Genomic DNA, 15,816 nt, shown 5'->3' on the forward strand with positions numbered 1-15,816 from the left:
GTTCACAGGCCAATTATAAAACTTAAATTGAGCGACCTGTGACATCTGAGTGGCGTGTCAGGTCAACAGTCGGTGCTTTGTGTCTCTCCCTCTCATGGGGGAGACCAGGAACAAAATGGCATATTTCATACTAAAAAAAACCAAAACATTTTATTTTAAACTAATTTTAGACTAATGGAAAAGCTGCAAAAATAGTACAAGAAATTTCTGTATCTCTCATACCTTGCCTTCCCTAATACTAACACCTTACAAAACCAGAACAATGTCAAAACAAGAAAATTTACACTGGTACGACTGTACTAACTACATACAGACATGATTAAAATCTTAGCAACTTCTCCAGCAATGCGCTTTTAGTATTCTAGGATCCCACTTTCTTTTATTAGTTTCATTCTTTGGAAAATGCTTTCTTGACTTATATCACCTATTATTACTGGTTTTCCAAAGAAACAGTTCAGAAGAAACTTTTACCAAATAAAATCATGCCTATAATAAAGACTATGTGTCATGTAGAGAGAATTACTTTGGCACTTGTTAATTAAAATATTCCCAAGGAAGAGTATAAAAATTTAAAAAATTGTTCAGCAAACAAGCAATGTTTCACCCAATTTTTATAAAACACAGAATAGGTATTACAGTGACTTCATTTTTAAGGGACCAAGTATTCAAAAAGGATGTTTCGGTTTTAACCTGATTTTGTAGTAATATCAATGAAAATAATTCACATTTGGTCCATAGTTAGCAAGAAATCAATACAGACTGAGCAGACCCTTCTCCTTGCAATACTTTGTCAGCAGAGCAATGGCGGCCTTAAAAGGACCCTTCACAAGGTCTGACTCATTTTATGACAACAATGTATTTGAAAGTATTTTCTACCTCTGACTATGAAGACAGGGAGGCACAATCACTATGCAGGCTCTGTTCTTACCAATGTATCTTGAAAAATGCAGTTTGGGGAAGTCAATGGTAACTGACAACATAGACGCTGATAGGAAAAAGGAAGTAGAAGGACATTTGAAAGAGACCAAAAATCAAAAAGCAGAGTGGCATGAAATTCCTTCCTGTGGTGACAGAGAGTTCTTTGTTTATATCCTGCCTTGTTCCCAAATCAGGGAGTGGCATACAATTGAGCCTTCTCCCAGTGACTCAGCACGGCTGTTATGGAGGCTGGGTAACTCGCTGGGACCCTGACTCACTCATAAAGGGTTAATTATGACCCAGGTGCTCCACTCAGGAAGGAAGGTGTGTAATACAAGAGTTTACTCTGAAATGTTTACGATAAAATAGGACTCAGAATTGAACAGAAAAGCTTCAGCTGATCTGGAAAATGAACTTGTGAAGAGAATGTTTTCTCCAAAGAGGCCAGAGACACTAATGTGGATGGATTTGTAATAAGCAATTTGATCTGTGACTTAAATCATCACATGGACACCTAAATCTGGCTTCCTTATCTACAATATTCAAATCTAAATGTGTGAGGACAGAATTCTTCAAGGTCAAGAAAAACATCTGACCAGCCTTCACCTTTCTCCCCCTGACCGTCCTGACCAGCTTTCGATTTTGGCACAAGCAGTGCCCAGGCAATGTTACTGAACCAATGCACAAAACGCCGTTTTCTCAGGACAATAAAAATATCCTTCATGCAAGTTAATAAAGTGAGAGTAAACCCAGGACTATCGTTACTCTTAGGGGTTAGACTAGGAGCCAACCATTCTTGATGTTGTTCTACTCGGACTCACAGGTGGGGGCTGACAGAGAACCAGCCTTGTTAATGAATGCAGACTAGTCCACATTACTCAGATGTTTGTTTTAGGCTCCATTTAACAGTGGGCATATAAAATTACTGTCTTTGCCAGTTCTAAGTGGCTTTCCCACTGAAATGTGCATCTCGAAGAAATTCAGACAGAGGACTTTTCCTAAGGAGCTGTGACCCTTCGTCTTGGACTCAGTCATTTACTCAGGGAATTGATAAACAAGAAAGATGCAAGGGTGGTGAGAAGCAGAGAAGAATCTGGTTTTGTGCTTAGATTTCAGGACCTCCTAGAGTAGCAGACATTAATTGTGAAATTTACTTTTATTTGAAAGGACTCTTCTTTTCCTCATACTATCCCTCTTGGTAGCTTCCATCATGACTCTTAGAGTAGGCTTCCAAGAGCCTTCCAGGGAACTACAGGGTCTGTGAGGAACGTCTGAGTGACGCCAACTGACCTGCAGTCTACAGCAATACTGTGCAGCGGGCAACAGGTCCCTGATCGCAAAGCCAGTGTCTGTCCCGTGATAAATGACCTCCAGGGATTCTTCGTCCTCTCCCCATTCCAGCCTGTACTCTGAGATGTCGGTACCAGAGCTCTCAGGACTCTGGAAAGTAGAAATTCATAAAGTTAATTTCATTGAGAAGAAAATTCTGGTATTTGCAGTCACTCAAGCAAATTAGAAGAGTGACATACCCCAGGATATTTCAAATATATACAAAAGAAAGACACAAAAGAGATACTCAACTCCCTCTCAACTCTGACCAGTGGTAAAATTTCCACAACTTGAAATGCCATAAGCAAATGCCAACAAAGATTAATACATGAAAATCACCTAGAAGTAAATTTCAGCTTTGAAGAGGATGCTCCTAACTTGCATTTGGGAACAATAAAGTCAAAGAAATAGAAAGTGATGCGGGACACATGCCGGACTCACCTCCCAACTTACTAGGACACATCCATCAGGTGTAAAGGAAACACAAGGTGCTCTGCATTGCCCAGGAGGCCCAGCAGCAGTGGTGATTTCTGAGACATCAGAATAGGGACCATACTGAAAAAGAACAACGCCCACATGCTTGTATGCATGTGTCTGTGCACACCCGTGTATGTGTTCATGTGTGCATGTGCAAGCTTATAACCAAATAGGGGTTAGGCTAATACCATCATCAATACAAATGATTTAAAAAATGACCTAATGGGGTTTTCACTTTCAATTAAACGCATGTGTAACTTTTTCCTACATACATTCCTGAGCGGTAAATGTCTATTATATATGCACTTTCATTTTATTCAAAAGGACTAGGAAGTTGATTTACCAAATATTGCCCTTTACTGTGACATCAGAAACAAAACCATGTTGATTCTTGACACAATAGGCATTGTGTTTTCACATCTCTCCCAAAGAACATGAAGTCGGGGACGCACTGCAGTCTCATTCTTCACATATAAACATCGACTGGAAAGTGCTGCTTACAAAACTCTGAAGTATTTCTTCTAGTTATTGGTGTTTCCCATTTTGAACACTAATGCTCCTGTTACTGTTTGCTCAGCACGTCCCCACCATCTCACTGTTTGCAGGTCAACACTGTCCCCCTCTCTTTATATTGTTACAAGCAGCGACCGCAGTTTCAGAGCCAGCCAGCACGAGATTCATGCCGTTCAGAGAGAACAGGAGTCGCCCATTTTAGTAGTGGAATGTCTGACACTTCAAAAACTTGGGGCAAAGAGTAAAATAAAATAATTTCCGGGCTAATGAAGTACATGACTCTATTTTTCAAAATGGGAAAAATAATTTTTAAAAACTCACACATTAAAAAAACCCCCAAACCTCTCACATTTTTCCAAGTTGTATACGCAATACAACTTGCATATACACTGGATATGGTATGGGGGTCAGGGGTGGGAGAGCAGCTCTCTGAAATGGACATGATGACCAAAAGTTACATAGATGGTTAACTTCCAACAGAATAGGAATAAATCATAGCTAAAAATAGTTTTTATATCATTAATTAATTAAAGGTGAGAGCAAGTAAAACTCCAATCAGTCCAGTTGCACATTTATCTTTGTACGGCAGAGATCCCCTGAAAGGCTGACGGGCAGAAGGGCCAAGACGAAGGTGAAACGAAGTTCCGCAGCACCTGTGGCCACCACCTCCCCCCCTCTCCACTTCTCCGAGTCTGGGTGCACACTCTTTCTCGTCTTCTCACCGACACATTTCCTTGTGGAGGGTCACGTTGCCGTAGTAATTTAGTTTGGGCTGTGTCTGAAATGCTTTCCTAATGGGGAGCGAGAAGAACTCCAGCCCCCTGAGAAGTCTGAGATCTGTCTTCAGGCCACAGGTTTTCACCGTCAGTTGTGGCGAACATGAAATGGGCCAAAGCGCACTCCCCTTTGAAATGGTTTGGACAGCACTACCGAGGACTAGAAAAAGTCACTGTCAACTTCGTGTCACTGCTAGTGGACTTGCTTATTTTAAAATTTTTCATCAATTAATGTCATGTATTTATTTGCATGGAACTCATCTAAACAAATCACTAGCACTTCTCGGGGATGTTAGTGGCAGTCTGCTCTCCTGACACCCTTCTGCCTGCTTTTACATTTCTGCCCATCTTTGCCACACCAACGACGCTCCAACCAACCGAGCCACCCGGCTGGGCCACAGCAGTTTGGTTTTAAAACCGACTTAAGACTTCACTGGATAATTTAGACAATATGGAAAAGGAATATTATTGTATATACTACTTTTAATTTCTCATAACTGATTAATAGAGGCAATAGAGCAATAGGAAACTATTTTTAAAACTAATAAATGCATCTAAAGGGTGATGCTTTTATTAATCTTAAACTCCGCCTTAACAGAATGATATGAGGACATGGTAATGAAATTTCCAATACTGGGAACATGAAATCACAAGATATTAAGTCATAAAGACAATCTTATAGGCACATCTTTAATGGTGGTCAAGGTTGACTAGAAACTGCTGAGGAATTTCAGGGGGGGGGCAGAAGCCGAAGTGTTAGAACCCTCTACTCACCCCTCCGTCATTCAAAGCCCTCACTCTGAAACGATACACAGTTCCAGGAAGCAGGTTGCCGACGGTGCACTCGAGGTCTGGCCCGTGGTACACCTCTGACGCCACATCCTCGGGTTCCGTCATCTCCACACTGTACTCCGAGACCTCACAGCCACTCTCAGAGGCGGGGATATCTAGGAATAAAGGAAGTCTCACATCACATCCCTTTGTGCTTCTAGTTGACAAAAATCACATCTGGTTTTCCACATGGTTTGCAAAATGTCATGTGGGTGGCCCCTCCTCAGTGGCTTTCTTACAAAAGAACCCTCCCCCGCAAAATAAGAGATAGAAAAGAAAAAATTTCTGAGTGATGTTATCAATACTTTTCAAAGCAAGTACATTTAAGTACATTAATTATGTTAATAAAATAATTTCATAAACAGTAGAACCATTAGGCAACTTTCTTTACATTATAAAGGAAGGGAAGAAACAGGAAAAAATCTTTTTTTTGACATCAAAACAAAGGTCACATTAAATCAAGATACATGATCTAAAGTTGGCATGACGTTTCATATTTTAGACATAAATGGTGGGAAAAAATAGCCTGATAGATTTCTACAGGTTTGCATTTGCAATTTTACATGCTATAAACTGGTGATACAAGAAATGTGAATATAGCTTGAATCAAAACAAGACCCAAACATGACAAAGCAGCAAAGATGAGGAGGAATTAGATGTTACTTCATTTCTCAATTTATCTCTAACTTGAGCACAACTTTTTTTTAAATGAATGAAGTTGAAATAATTCCTGAAAAAGACAGGCTGCTCTGAGACACTTTCTGGAAAAGCGCCCTCTGAAGGGCAGAGGGTGAACCACGTGTGTGGCGCCATTAGGAAGAGGAGGGTGAACAGCAGCGAGCAGAACACAAACCTGAGCCAACACACAGTAAAAAGAATATGGACACTTCCCAACAGTCTTCAGAAGGAAGACTCCCAAGTTAATTTCAAAGCATTAAGTCTTAAACTTGATCTCCAATTGTCCAAACTGTCCACGTGCATGTGAAGATCGGTTCACTCACCCCACTCTAAGTGGACTTCTTTGTGCTTTGGTCTACCCAAAACCCTCGGAGGTCGACACTGACCTGGTGCGATGCTTAGTGTGCGAACAGGGAGACTCTCAGAACACTGCAGGAGAAACACCAGAGAGAACCATCTCTTAGTTACTGAGAATTTATTAGACCTCTACATACCAGGCAAATTCCACCCATAACTGTAAATGCTACCAAAAGGGCACTACATATTGCATGTGTACACATGACTTTCTATGCAATGAGATCATCTTCATGTGTGTGTTTTAAGTGTGGACATATACAGCACATGCGCTGGTAAAAATGATTGTTTTTAAAAACAGATTTGTAGACAGGAGTGCTGCATATCCTAAGCACACTGTTATTTTCCTTTAAACCAAAATTAGAAAAACCCTTCATGAGGGCAGAAGAGGACACAAAACAACAGCTGGATAAAAATTTTAAATGGTGCCATAAATGGCCATCCATCCACATACAGAGCAGAAAAGCAAATAAAGTCAGTATTAATCAAGTGAGTCTGACATTAGCCAGCAGGTTCTATTAATGCCAAAATAAGGAGGCCTTCTTTTGCACAAACTGGTCGTGTGAGGCTGGTAGTATGGAAGCTGAACCCCGTTTTGAGACAGGAGAGAACAGGGCAGAGCTATGCAGCTCAAGCAAACTCATTCTTCTTCCCGAGAAGCCGTGCGGAGCGGTACTCTACCCACTGACCAGCAGCACAGCCTCTGTGAGCCTCGGTAGGGAGGGTCTCACACACGGGAGGTGCCCGCGGACAATCTGTGCCTGTGGTGTGGAGACACCCCACACCCCGGGAGGCACAGAGAGCGCTGCACAGGAATGGTCTAATCTGGCCTCCTCACCAGGAGTCCTGTGCACCTGTGCCATCTAAACATCACAGTGCGGAGCAGGGAGAGAAATAACAGAGGGCAGCCCTAGAGGTGGGTTGACTGGCAAAATTGGGACCCAAATGGCAGATATTCTCTTAAAAAAATCAACCCAGCACAAGGCTACAAAGCACCATCTCTCAGTCTCCTAATGTCTGTTGCTCTCAATATTAATGGTTTCAAACCACAGTGTTAAATATCTCTACAATCAAAATGTCTTTTTACCGTCTTGTTCTTCACTTTCTGAATGCAAGTTACAGCCATTTAGACAACAACCATCTCACTTCTAGAGCACTTCTTGTGGCTTTACTAGGTTATTTTGAGCCTCTGAGAACACTGTGTGGTTGAAACCAAGGCTCCCAGTGCATGAACTGGCTGGTCGAAGTCACAGGAAGAGTATAAAAACAAGACACCGTAGATGCTGCACTGGGCCGTGCACAACAGCAGGTGCTGCCTTTCGGGTCAGTCATCACAGAAGTGCATGGCTTCTATAGCGACTTTCCAGCAGATGGCAGTAAAGGTCCTTGAGGAAGGTGTGTCTCAAGTTTTCCCCAAATTGCCCAATGGTGCGTTAACATTGGACCTGTGCAGGACGTCTTTCATTCTGACCCATTTCTATGCTTTGTTATCATTGCAATAACTGAGATCCCCCTTATTTCGCTAACACAGACTCCAGACAACACTCAGTTTTCAATGGTCTCATGGGATCACAATACCTTGTAAAAAATAAGTGACAAATGTACCTAAAAATGTCACAATTCAGTTGAGAATTATCTGCACCAATGTTTTATGCCCTCTAAAGCACAATTCAAAAAGGCAATACATTTTAAAATAGCAACTGTATCCTGATGTCATTGACGGGCTGTCTGAAGTTGACCAAAGACGTTTACTGAGATCTGCACCGGAACACCACCGACCTGACTGTGCCCACCAGTACTGATGCAGCATGCCCGGAGTCTGTACAAAGTGCCTGGCTTCAGGTGGGCGAGTGTGTGCTCTGTGGCTGACCCGCTGTAGGCCACTTCCCACTGGCCTGCTGCAAAACAAGACTCGTGCATGAGTACATGCCTTTGGTAAGCATGCAGTCATCAACAACGAATGCAAAAAATAAAAGCTTTAAGTAGTTTCCATGAAAACCAGCATCAACTATTCTCTCTCTCTTTTTTGGTGGCCAAAGGGCTCTCTTTCCATTTCCTTTACAAAGTTAAATATTAAAACAACACGGAGTCATTTTTAATACTAGGTCCTGCTGGCTAGACTATGAAATAGCACCATTATTACATTTTCTGACTCGGAGTGGTTTACACACTAGAAACCGCACAGATCTGTGGTTGGCACATGGGAGTGGTGAGAGGAGACAGGACTGCGTCAGGAGAGCTGTGACCTGGTCTCAGTGCGGGGAGGCCTCTGTGACCAGCTGGGCATGGGGAAGACCACTCGGGCACGAGGTTTCTGGTCAGTCTGCTGAAGAGTTTCTCCCTGCTTTTAGCTGCCTGGAGGTTGCAGAGAGGGAAACTGAATGAAAACCTCCTGCTACAGACTGAGTCCTTTGGGTAAAGGCCTGCTATCTTCATGGAGCCCCACTTAAGAGACAAAAATGCCTAGGAGTGTAACAAAGGGGAAACACTCAGTATGTGACCCAGTTATCTGACGCTTCTTGGAGTTAAAGAAAGCAATCGGGGCCACTGCAGGAGACTGGGTGCCTGATGAAGCTGATACCTGATGAAGCTGATTCCACCAGAGAACAAGCTTTTGGAGCTGCTTTGACCCACTGCCCGCCTCACCAATCTGAGCTGCTGAGTGGCTTTGCCTCCTGTTTTGCTCCCACTGATGCTACATGTCTGGTTAATAGTTTTACAAAAGCCTTGTACTCCATGAAGTTGTAGGGAAGTTTACCCCATTCTGTGTTATTTTATCAAAGTAACATCCATGAATTACCATGGTTGCTTATTCAGTTAGATTCATAATTAAGTTACATGCACTAGGGCCACAGGGGAAGGGAGAACATTAAAGATAGTTATTCTGACAATGCTGATCATAAAACCTATACTGAAAAGCTGAATGGGAATAAGGACCACTAAAAAGTTTCAAGTATCACTCTAGGCACTGGCAAAACTGTTGACTTTAAGTAGAGAATGACATCTACTTTTGACTTGTCATCAGTGGTCAAGGGCCATGACGATTTGAACTAAGGTTTTCACAATAAGCCACTGCACACACATACATGCCTCATCTCTCAGGTGGGTGTTCTAATGTAGAGAATATGGCTTTGTACTGACAACAGCTGTGCCCATCTCAAAGTATTCTCATGTTTCTAGTTTAAAATAGGACCCGACTAACAGGAAAACCAAAGCACTCCAGGTGGTTTCTGTGGTGCGGAATAAAGGGCTGGCCACACACCTGGATTGCTGGTTTGTAAAGTTACTGTTGACTCTTGTTCTCGCAGCATGCGGGGCTCCTAGGCAGGGATCACTTTTGATTGACAGTGAATACAATGATTATTAGGAGAGTGAGATAAATCATTTTAGAGTTCTGGTGACTATACTTTTTAAAAAGCTTAATGCCTAGGAGTGTATTAGAGGAGTGAACTTTATTAGACAGATGTAAGAATTTTTAAAAAGGCATTATTTGAGGAACCTGATATACAACCTTGTCCCACTTTGGTCCACATAGTATGACAAGTAACGAGTAAACAATCTAACTCAGCAATCACAACGAAAATGAAAAGAACATTTTCTAACTTGTTATAGAAGCCTGACACTTGTCACTAGCCTGCAGTAACACTGTCTTTTGTTTGCCATCGTTGTACATGAGAATTTGTAGGCCACCTAACCTGTCTGCTGCCCCCACCTTACCTTTCCTGCTGATTGCTTGACACTCACTCTGCTTACAAGACTGTCCAGAGAAAGGAGCCAAAGGAGGGGAAGAGCCAAATGGAATTAGTCTATTAATTTAGGACCTCTGGCTTAAAGAAATAACATAGAAAATTTTAAAACATGATACAATATGCATTCAAGCAGATTTTCCTCCTTGGTGTTGTGTTTGACAGAGAGAAACTGTCACTATGTATTAAGGTTTCTTTATCACAATATCTCTGCCATTAGAACCGGGGTGTCAGACTCATTTTCACTGGGCCGCATCTGCCTCCAGGCTGCCTTCAAAGGGCCAAATGCAATTTTAGGACTGTATGAATGTAACTGCTCCTTAACTAAGGGCAAGGAGCTCTACATTCGGCCTTTGAAGGGAATTGCAAAGCTGGTGTGGCCCCTGGTGAAAATGAGTTTGACACCCCTGCATTAGAACGAATGCTTGCCCACTATCACTACACAGATGTTTCTCATATTAGAAAACAGGGCTTGCTTTGGAACTGAATAAAAGCATTTCCAAAAACTTCACCTTCAGAATTTCCATCAGTGATTTCCAGCAAGTACTTGAGTATTTCTGAACCACCATTGTCCTTTGGAGGATCTGGAAAATAAGCAAATGCTATGTTAATTATGAAAGGACATTGATTTTTATTGGTAAATGTCATTGAAACCCATAAAATCATTTAATATTATACTGCCTTAATTCTGCATTTAACCAAAAAGCACAATTAATATTATTTCATGCAGTTTCTTTCTTGGCACACAAAAGAAACAAACAAAAACACCAAGACACCTTAAATGCTATCAGATTATTCAAAGTTCTTAGAGCTAGAAATGGAAAAAAGCATTTATTTAGTGAAACATGAGCAAAACTGAAAATATGAGTTGATTTTTCTAAGACTTAATACATTTACTTTGAGAATTCTGAAAACTGCTTTCATTCTTAGTGATTTTTATATAAGATGAAATATTTATGTATTTCTTTTTATTTCACTTGTATTATCACTGGCCAGATTCTTTTGAGAGATGGACGATGACAGAAAGAGAAGTGCAACGTTTATTGACAAAATAAACAAAACATCAGACTACAATTAAGTCTGTACCATCACAGCCTGCAATTAATCAAACTTTATTTCCCGAGTGAAACTAACGTAAAACCAGAGATGTGGATCAATGAGTACATACACTGAAGAAATGGCCTGAGAAAGGTCTGGCTCGTGACCAGAGCCCGGCAGCACTCTGGGTATGTAGTCCTCTCCTAACGGCATGCAACTTTTCTCTTCTGAGCAGAAACCTATCTTGCATTGTAATTTTGTAAGACTAAGCAGACCTTACCTCTGCTATCGGTCAGCCACCTCTGTATTTTAGATGTACTCTCAGATTACTCACGTATAGACTCAAACTTTATTTCCCTTCTCCTTTAACCTGCTATTTCTATTAATGCATACAGACTTCAGTAATAGATATTTAAAACAATAAAGTTAAATATTACAGCAAATGGCTAATAAAAGTAAATACATGGTGTTAACAGAACTTTCTAAGATTTTCTGAGGACAAGAAGGCTTTACAGTCTGCAAAAAGCACACTTAGACTTTTACAGTTTCTCTTAATCATATTGATCTTCCAGGGAAATACAAACCCTAATAGTCCTGTCTCAAAATTATTAGGTAATTTGAAACAATTGTATGTCTCAGTGGGGGTTTCCAACAATGATTTAATAACACTTTAAATTCCCTTTATATTACTTGGGCTGTTACATAAAATCTTATTTTAAATTCAACTTTTTTTTTACATTTTAGGTAACTATTATTATTATGATGATAGTAATAGTTATATACATATCATAAAAGCTTTACATTTAATTTCAAATGTTTATCAATATTCTAATGGCATTCATGTACTTGAAATAATAGAAGCAGCAGAGGTGAGCCACAGTATCATTCTACCTGATGCCCCCAACCACTACACAAGGAACTTAAATAGGAAAAATACCTGAAGTTGAAGACCTCTGGCTGGTCATATACAAATTACAACAAAATCTAAAGTGTTCCTAATTCATTTTAACTCGAACACTGCATATGCCAAAATTTACTCATGATGGCATAACTAAATTTTGAAATTTATCTTCAATGTTAACTTTATAAAACAAATTTTTACATTAAATATGACTGCTTTCTTAAGGGCAAGCTACTGAAGAATGAAATATATATTCAGAAATTACTACATTCAAATCAATACGTTAAAAATATAGAAGGAAAACCATGTAATACAGGAAAATCAGAAAGTACGGTGAGATACTTTAATTTTTTTAATATTTTATTTATTTATTTTTAGAGAGAGGGGACGGGAAGGAGAAAGAGCAGGAGAGAAACATCAGTGTGTGGTTGCCTCTCACGTGTCCCCTACTGGGGACCTGGCCCGCAACCCAGGCAAGTGCCCTGACTGGGAATCAAACCAGCAACCCTTTGCTTCACAGGCCCGTGCGCAATCCACTGAGCTACACCAGCCAGGGTGTGAGATGCTTTTAAAATTGTCCATTTTACTAATTTGTGTAGTTCTCTCGATGTTTCTCACATGCTTTTTCCAAATGTGCAAAACCCCTGTAAGTATTGTAATACTACCCTTTTATTTTTTATTTCGGTTTGTCACTAATGAAATGAATACATTTAAAAAAATCTGACCAAAAAGAAGCAATAGCAGCAAAACATACCCCACTTGACACTAAAGCCGTGTGATGTAACTGGGCCTTTAATGAGGGGTCTTGTAGGTGGTCCAGGCCTGTCGGGACTCGTCGTACAAACCAAGACTTCACTGGGGCAGCTTTTCCCTTCCAGGTTAGCAGCAGTCAGCTACACCACAACCAAGAGAACATTAACACGCTTGAGATACCAGCTACAAAATCGGTGGTGGTTTTTTAACATGGCAAGATCAAGGCATCCATAAACTCACAGACACACACACACACAGAAGTTTTCTCTCTCAATCTCAAATTACTGCTTTCTAAGAATGTATGAAGTAATTATTTTCTGTATAGTTGGCTATTAACAGTGAAAAATAAAATAAGGTGGGTTGTCGCTGACATTTAACTCTTTCAAGAAGACACAAAACAATGCCAGTTACCTCCACCTTATTCTTAGTTTCTGTGGAAGGAAAACATGGAGGGGGAGAAAGCGGACGGGACAACCTCACCTGGGTAAGAGCAGCGCAACGCCACCTTGTGGAGGAATGCTAGCAGTACAGCTAAGTTCTCACAGCCAGGGTCAAATAGCAAGGGTTCTTTAAAATCTCAGAAACTATCATTTTCCTCAAATAGTCACAACCTTCACTTGATAATCTGACAGCTGTGTACTGAGTGACTACTACCTGCCCAGTAGCACCATCTGACCCCCAAATTACAGAAGGGAGGGTGGAATTTTCTCTCTCCAAAATGCACACTGTCACACTAGAAAGCCAGGGCCGTGTGCAGGGGCAGTAAACAGCCTGCAGCAGCCTGGTTTTCTCTCTCTTACTGGTTGCAAAGCACTGGTTTTGGCTACAACATAAAATCCTACATTGGCATTAATGGTGGTTGTTAACAACCAAAGCAAAAGCCTAAGTAGGAAGGGACAAGGTAAAGAAAAACAAAATGGTTGAGAAAAAAAGTGGGCAGAAGTGCAAAGGGAAATGGAGAGTAGAAGAAAAATCTGATTAAAGGGGGACAGAGCAAATAGGAGGTGTGGCATGCAGGTGAGACAGGCACACTGCGCATCTGGTTTGGGTCTTCCTGGGTGGGGCAGTGTAATAAAGCAATTTATTACAGCACATTACGACAGTTTTCTCTCTCAAAAGTAGGTTTTAAAATTAACATTTGGTGTGCATTTTATGTTTTTTAAAAATGTAAATGCAGTGAATTAAAAAAATTTTGACCTGGAGCATCAATTTAAAATAGTAAATGGGTGAAACATAAAACAGCTTCTTTTTTAAGCAGTTCAGGTATCAAAATGACTGACTCACCCTGAATTTATACTGTGTGCTTCTTTTGAGATTTTTCACAGTACAGGTTAAATCCTCTCCAGTGTATTTTGGGTGGAAAAGGTTATCCTGAAAGGGCAAAGCCAGAAAGAAACATCAGTACCGTAAAGTCTGGGCATTAAACACTGGTGTATGTGGGGTTTACATGCTGCCTCTTCCCATCGTTGCCAGGAGGCCAGCAGTCTGGCAGCTACCGCAGAGATGTCTGAAGTGTAGGTGCTGAGGACGGCACTCTAGCTTCAGGTGAAAATTCAACACTATCACACTGCAATTTCTCCTGGGTCTGTGCAACTTTACCATGAGGCTAATGCTACTTTAAATGAGAACAATGCTCTCGGAGAGAACGTAAAAATTTACTTTGCATAGATGCCACCATCTGCTTTCCTTAAGAGCAAATTTTCCCTGGTTACTCAATAAGCATTTTAAACAAAGAACTTCACCACCAAATGGTAGTTGTTACAAAGCAGTACGTATTTTGAAAAATTATTTAACAATGTTGTCCTGAAAAAAGCCTCTTGTGTTGAGGTCTTCACTGCCAAGCTGCAATGTGCTATGCAATAAACTGTGGCTGAGATTTCTGACCACACAGTGTCCTCTTCTGGCCAAGGAAGAAAGGACAGCTTGGATGGGGAAGGAATGACCCTTTAAGAGAATAAATATCCCACTAAATGCCGAATGTACAAAATTCATTCAACATGACTATCATCCACCCATTCAACATCACTGAGACCTATGCACCAGGCCCTCTTCGCTGGGCCCTAGGGGTTCAGTACTGTCCAAGGATAGGCCAGAGCAACTAACGTGCCTGCTGGAGAAAGTGACTAAAACAAAACGAAGCCTATATATAAACATGAAGCATATCACATGGCGCTAAGTGCTGTGACAAAAAATTAAGCTGGGTAAAAGGACAGATTGGTGGACCTAGTAGGACGCTGCTTTCTGTAGCTGCACAGGTTAGATAAGGCAGCCATGTGTGGCTCTTTACACTTAAATTAAACACAATTAAAAATTCCATTCCTTGAGCCCACAGCCATATTTTAAATGCTCAACAGTCATGTGGAAATAGGCACTACCTACTGGTCAGCACAAACTATAGAATGTATCATGGAAAGCTGGATTAGACACCACTGCTTTACAGGTCAGGAAAGGGCTCTCCAAAGAGGGGACATGTGAGAAGAGACCTCAAGGAAATGAGGGAAGTGAGTCACAGCTATCCGGAAGGGCATTCTAGCCTCAAGGCTTAGGACACGGGAAGGCCCTTCGGCCAGGGCTGCCTCGGTGTGCTCCCTGAGACTGCAGTGGCAGGAACAAAGGGCTGTGGGCATCGGGAGAGCGCGGGCCTTTCCTCTGGAAGGCAGAGGGCAGCACTGAGACGGGAAGAGTTTTGAGCCCAGCACTGGCAGGATCGTATTCTATCTAACAGGATCACCCAGGCTTCCTGCAGAGGGCTGAGTCGAGCAGAGTCAGGGTGAAGGGCCCACCACAGTAATTGAGAGGTGAGACTGTGCTGGCTTGTGAAAGAGGTGTCGTTGTGGAGGTGTTGAGAAATAGTGATATTTCTGAATAATTCCCCAAAGAAGATTTAAAAGGATTTGCTGACTGATTATACATGGAGTCAAGGATGACTGGGAGGGTTTTTTTGTTCCCCACAGGAGAGGATGGCGATGCCACGCACCAAGACTGTGGAAAGGACAGGTTGCTGCTGGTGGTGGCCGTTGTCGTGGATGACGTGAAGGGTTTGGTTTTGGATTTGTGCAGCTGATCTACTTTCATGGGGTCCTGTAGTTATGCCAATACTGACTTACACGAAACACACGCAAGGGGGTAAGATCAGCAAAACTTACGTTTTCATCCTCCTGGATTTCCAAGGTGTAGGTGACCGCTTCCTCAGGTGAACAGCCTTCTGGCTTACTCCACTGCAGCGTGACCCAGGTGACCCCAGCTCGAACAAGCCTTGGTGCGGAGGGCATCTGAGGAATGTTTCCTAGGGTGTAGCATACCACCTCTTGGCTATAACCACTGCAGAGAAATAAACCCAGGAGCACACAGGTTCAGGAGCACGTGACGAACGTCAGTACTTTCAATGGGGAAGGACAGGCCTGCCGACTGCTCAAGCTGCTTGGGTTGGAAAGTATGGGGCCTAGGGGTTCAGCAAGCAAAGGAAGGCATTTTGAGATAGTTCCTACCAGAACTTTTATTT

At 41.6% G+C, this 15,816-nt stretch overlaps 1 protein-coding gene across 8 annotated transcripts in view; it reads right to left on the minus strand.

The window, feature by feature from the left end:
• FNDC3B (fibronectin type III domain containing 3B) overlaps positions 1-15,816 on the minus strand; it is a 320,028-nt gene that overhangs the window by 41,856 nt on the left and 262,356 nt on the right. For 3 of the 8 annotated variants that reach the window (XM_037046517.1, XM_037046514.1, XM_037046515.1), the window contains exons 13-21: positions 15,461-15,635; positions 13,599-13,685; positions 12,316-12,454; positions 10,135-10,206; positions 7,641-7,774; positions 5,846-5,951; positions 4,788-4,960; positions 2,689-2,802; positions 2,209-2,358 (exon numbers count right to left, since the gene is read on the minus strand). In XM_037046517.1, coding sequence (XP_036902412.1) covers positions 2,209-2,358; positions 2,689-2,802; positions 4,788-4,960; positions 5,846-5,951; positions 7,641-7,774; positions 10,135-10,206; positions 12,316-12,454; positions 13,599-13,685; positions 15,461-15,635 — 1,150 coding nt within the window. The remainder of the gene's footprint in view (positions 1-2,208; positions 2,359-2,688; positions 2,803-4,787; positions 4,961-5,845; positions 5,952-7,640; positions 7,775-10,134; positions 10,207-12,315; positions 12,455-13,598; positions 13,686-15,460; positions 15,636-15,816) is intronic. The other 5 variants (XM_037046516.1, XM_037046520.1, XM_037046518.1 and 2 more) reach the window with 5 other exon arrangements.

The sequence above is a fragment of the Sturnira hondurensis genome, unplaced genomic scaffold (genome assembly GCF_014824575.4).
Source record: "Sturnira hondurensis isolate 20B ecotype Veracruz unplaced genomic scaffold, ASM1482457v3 Scaffold0005279, whole genome shotgun sequence".
In the NCBI taxonomy this organism is placed as follows: Eukaryota; Metazoa; Chordata; class Mammalia; order Chiroptera; family Phyllostomidae; genus Sturnira; species Sturnira hondurensis.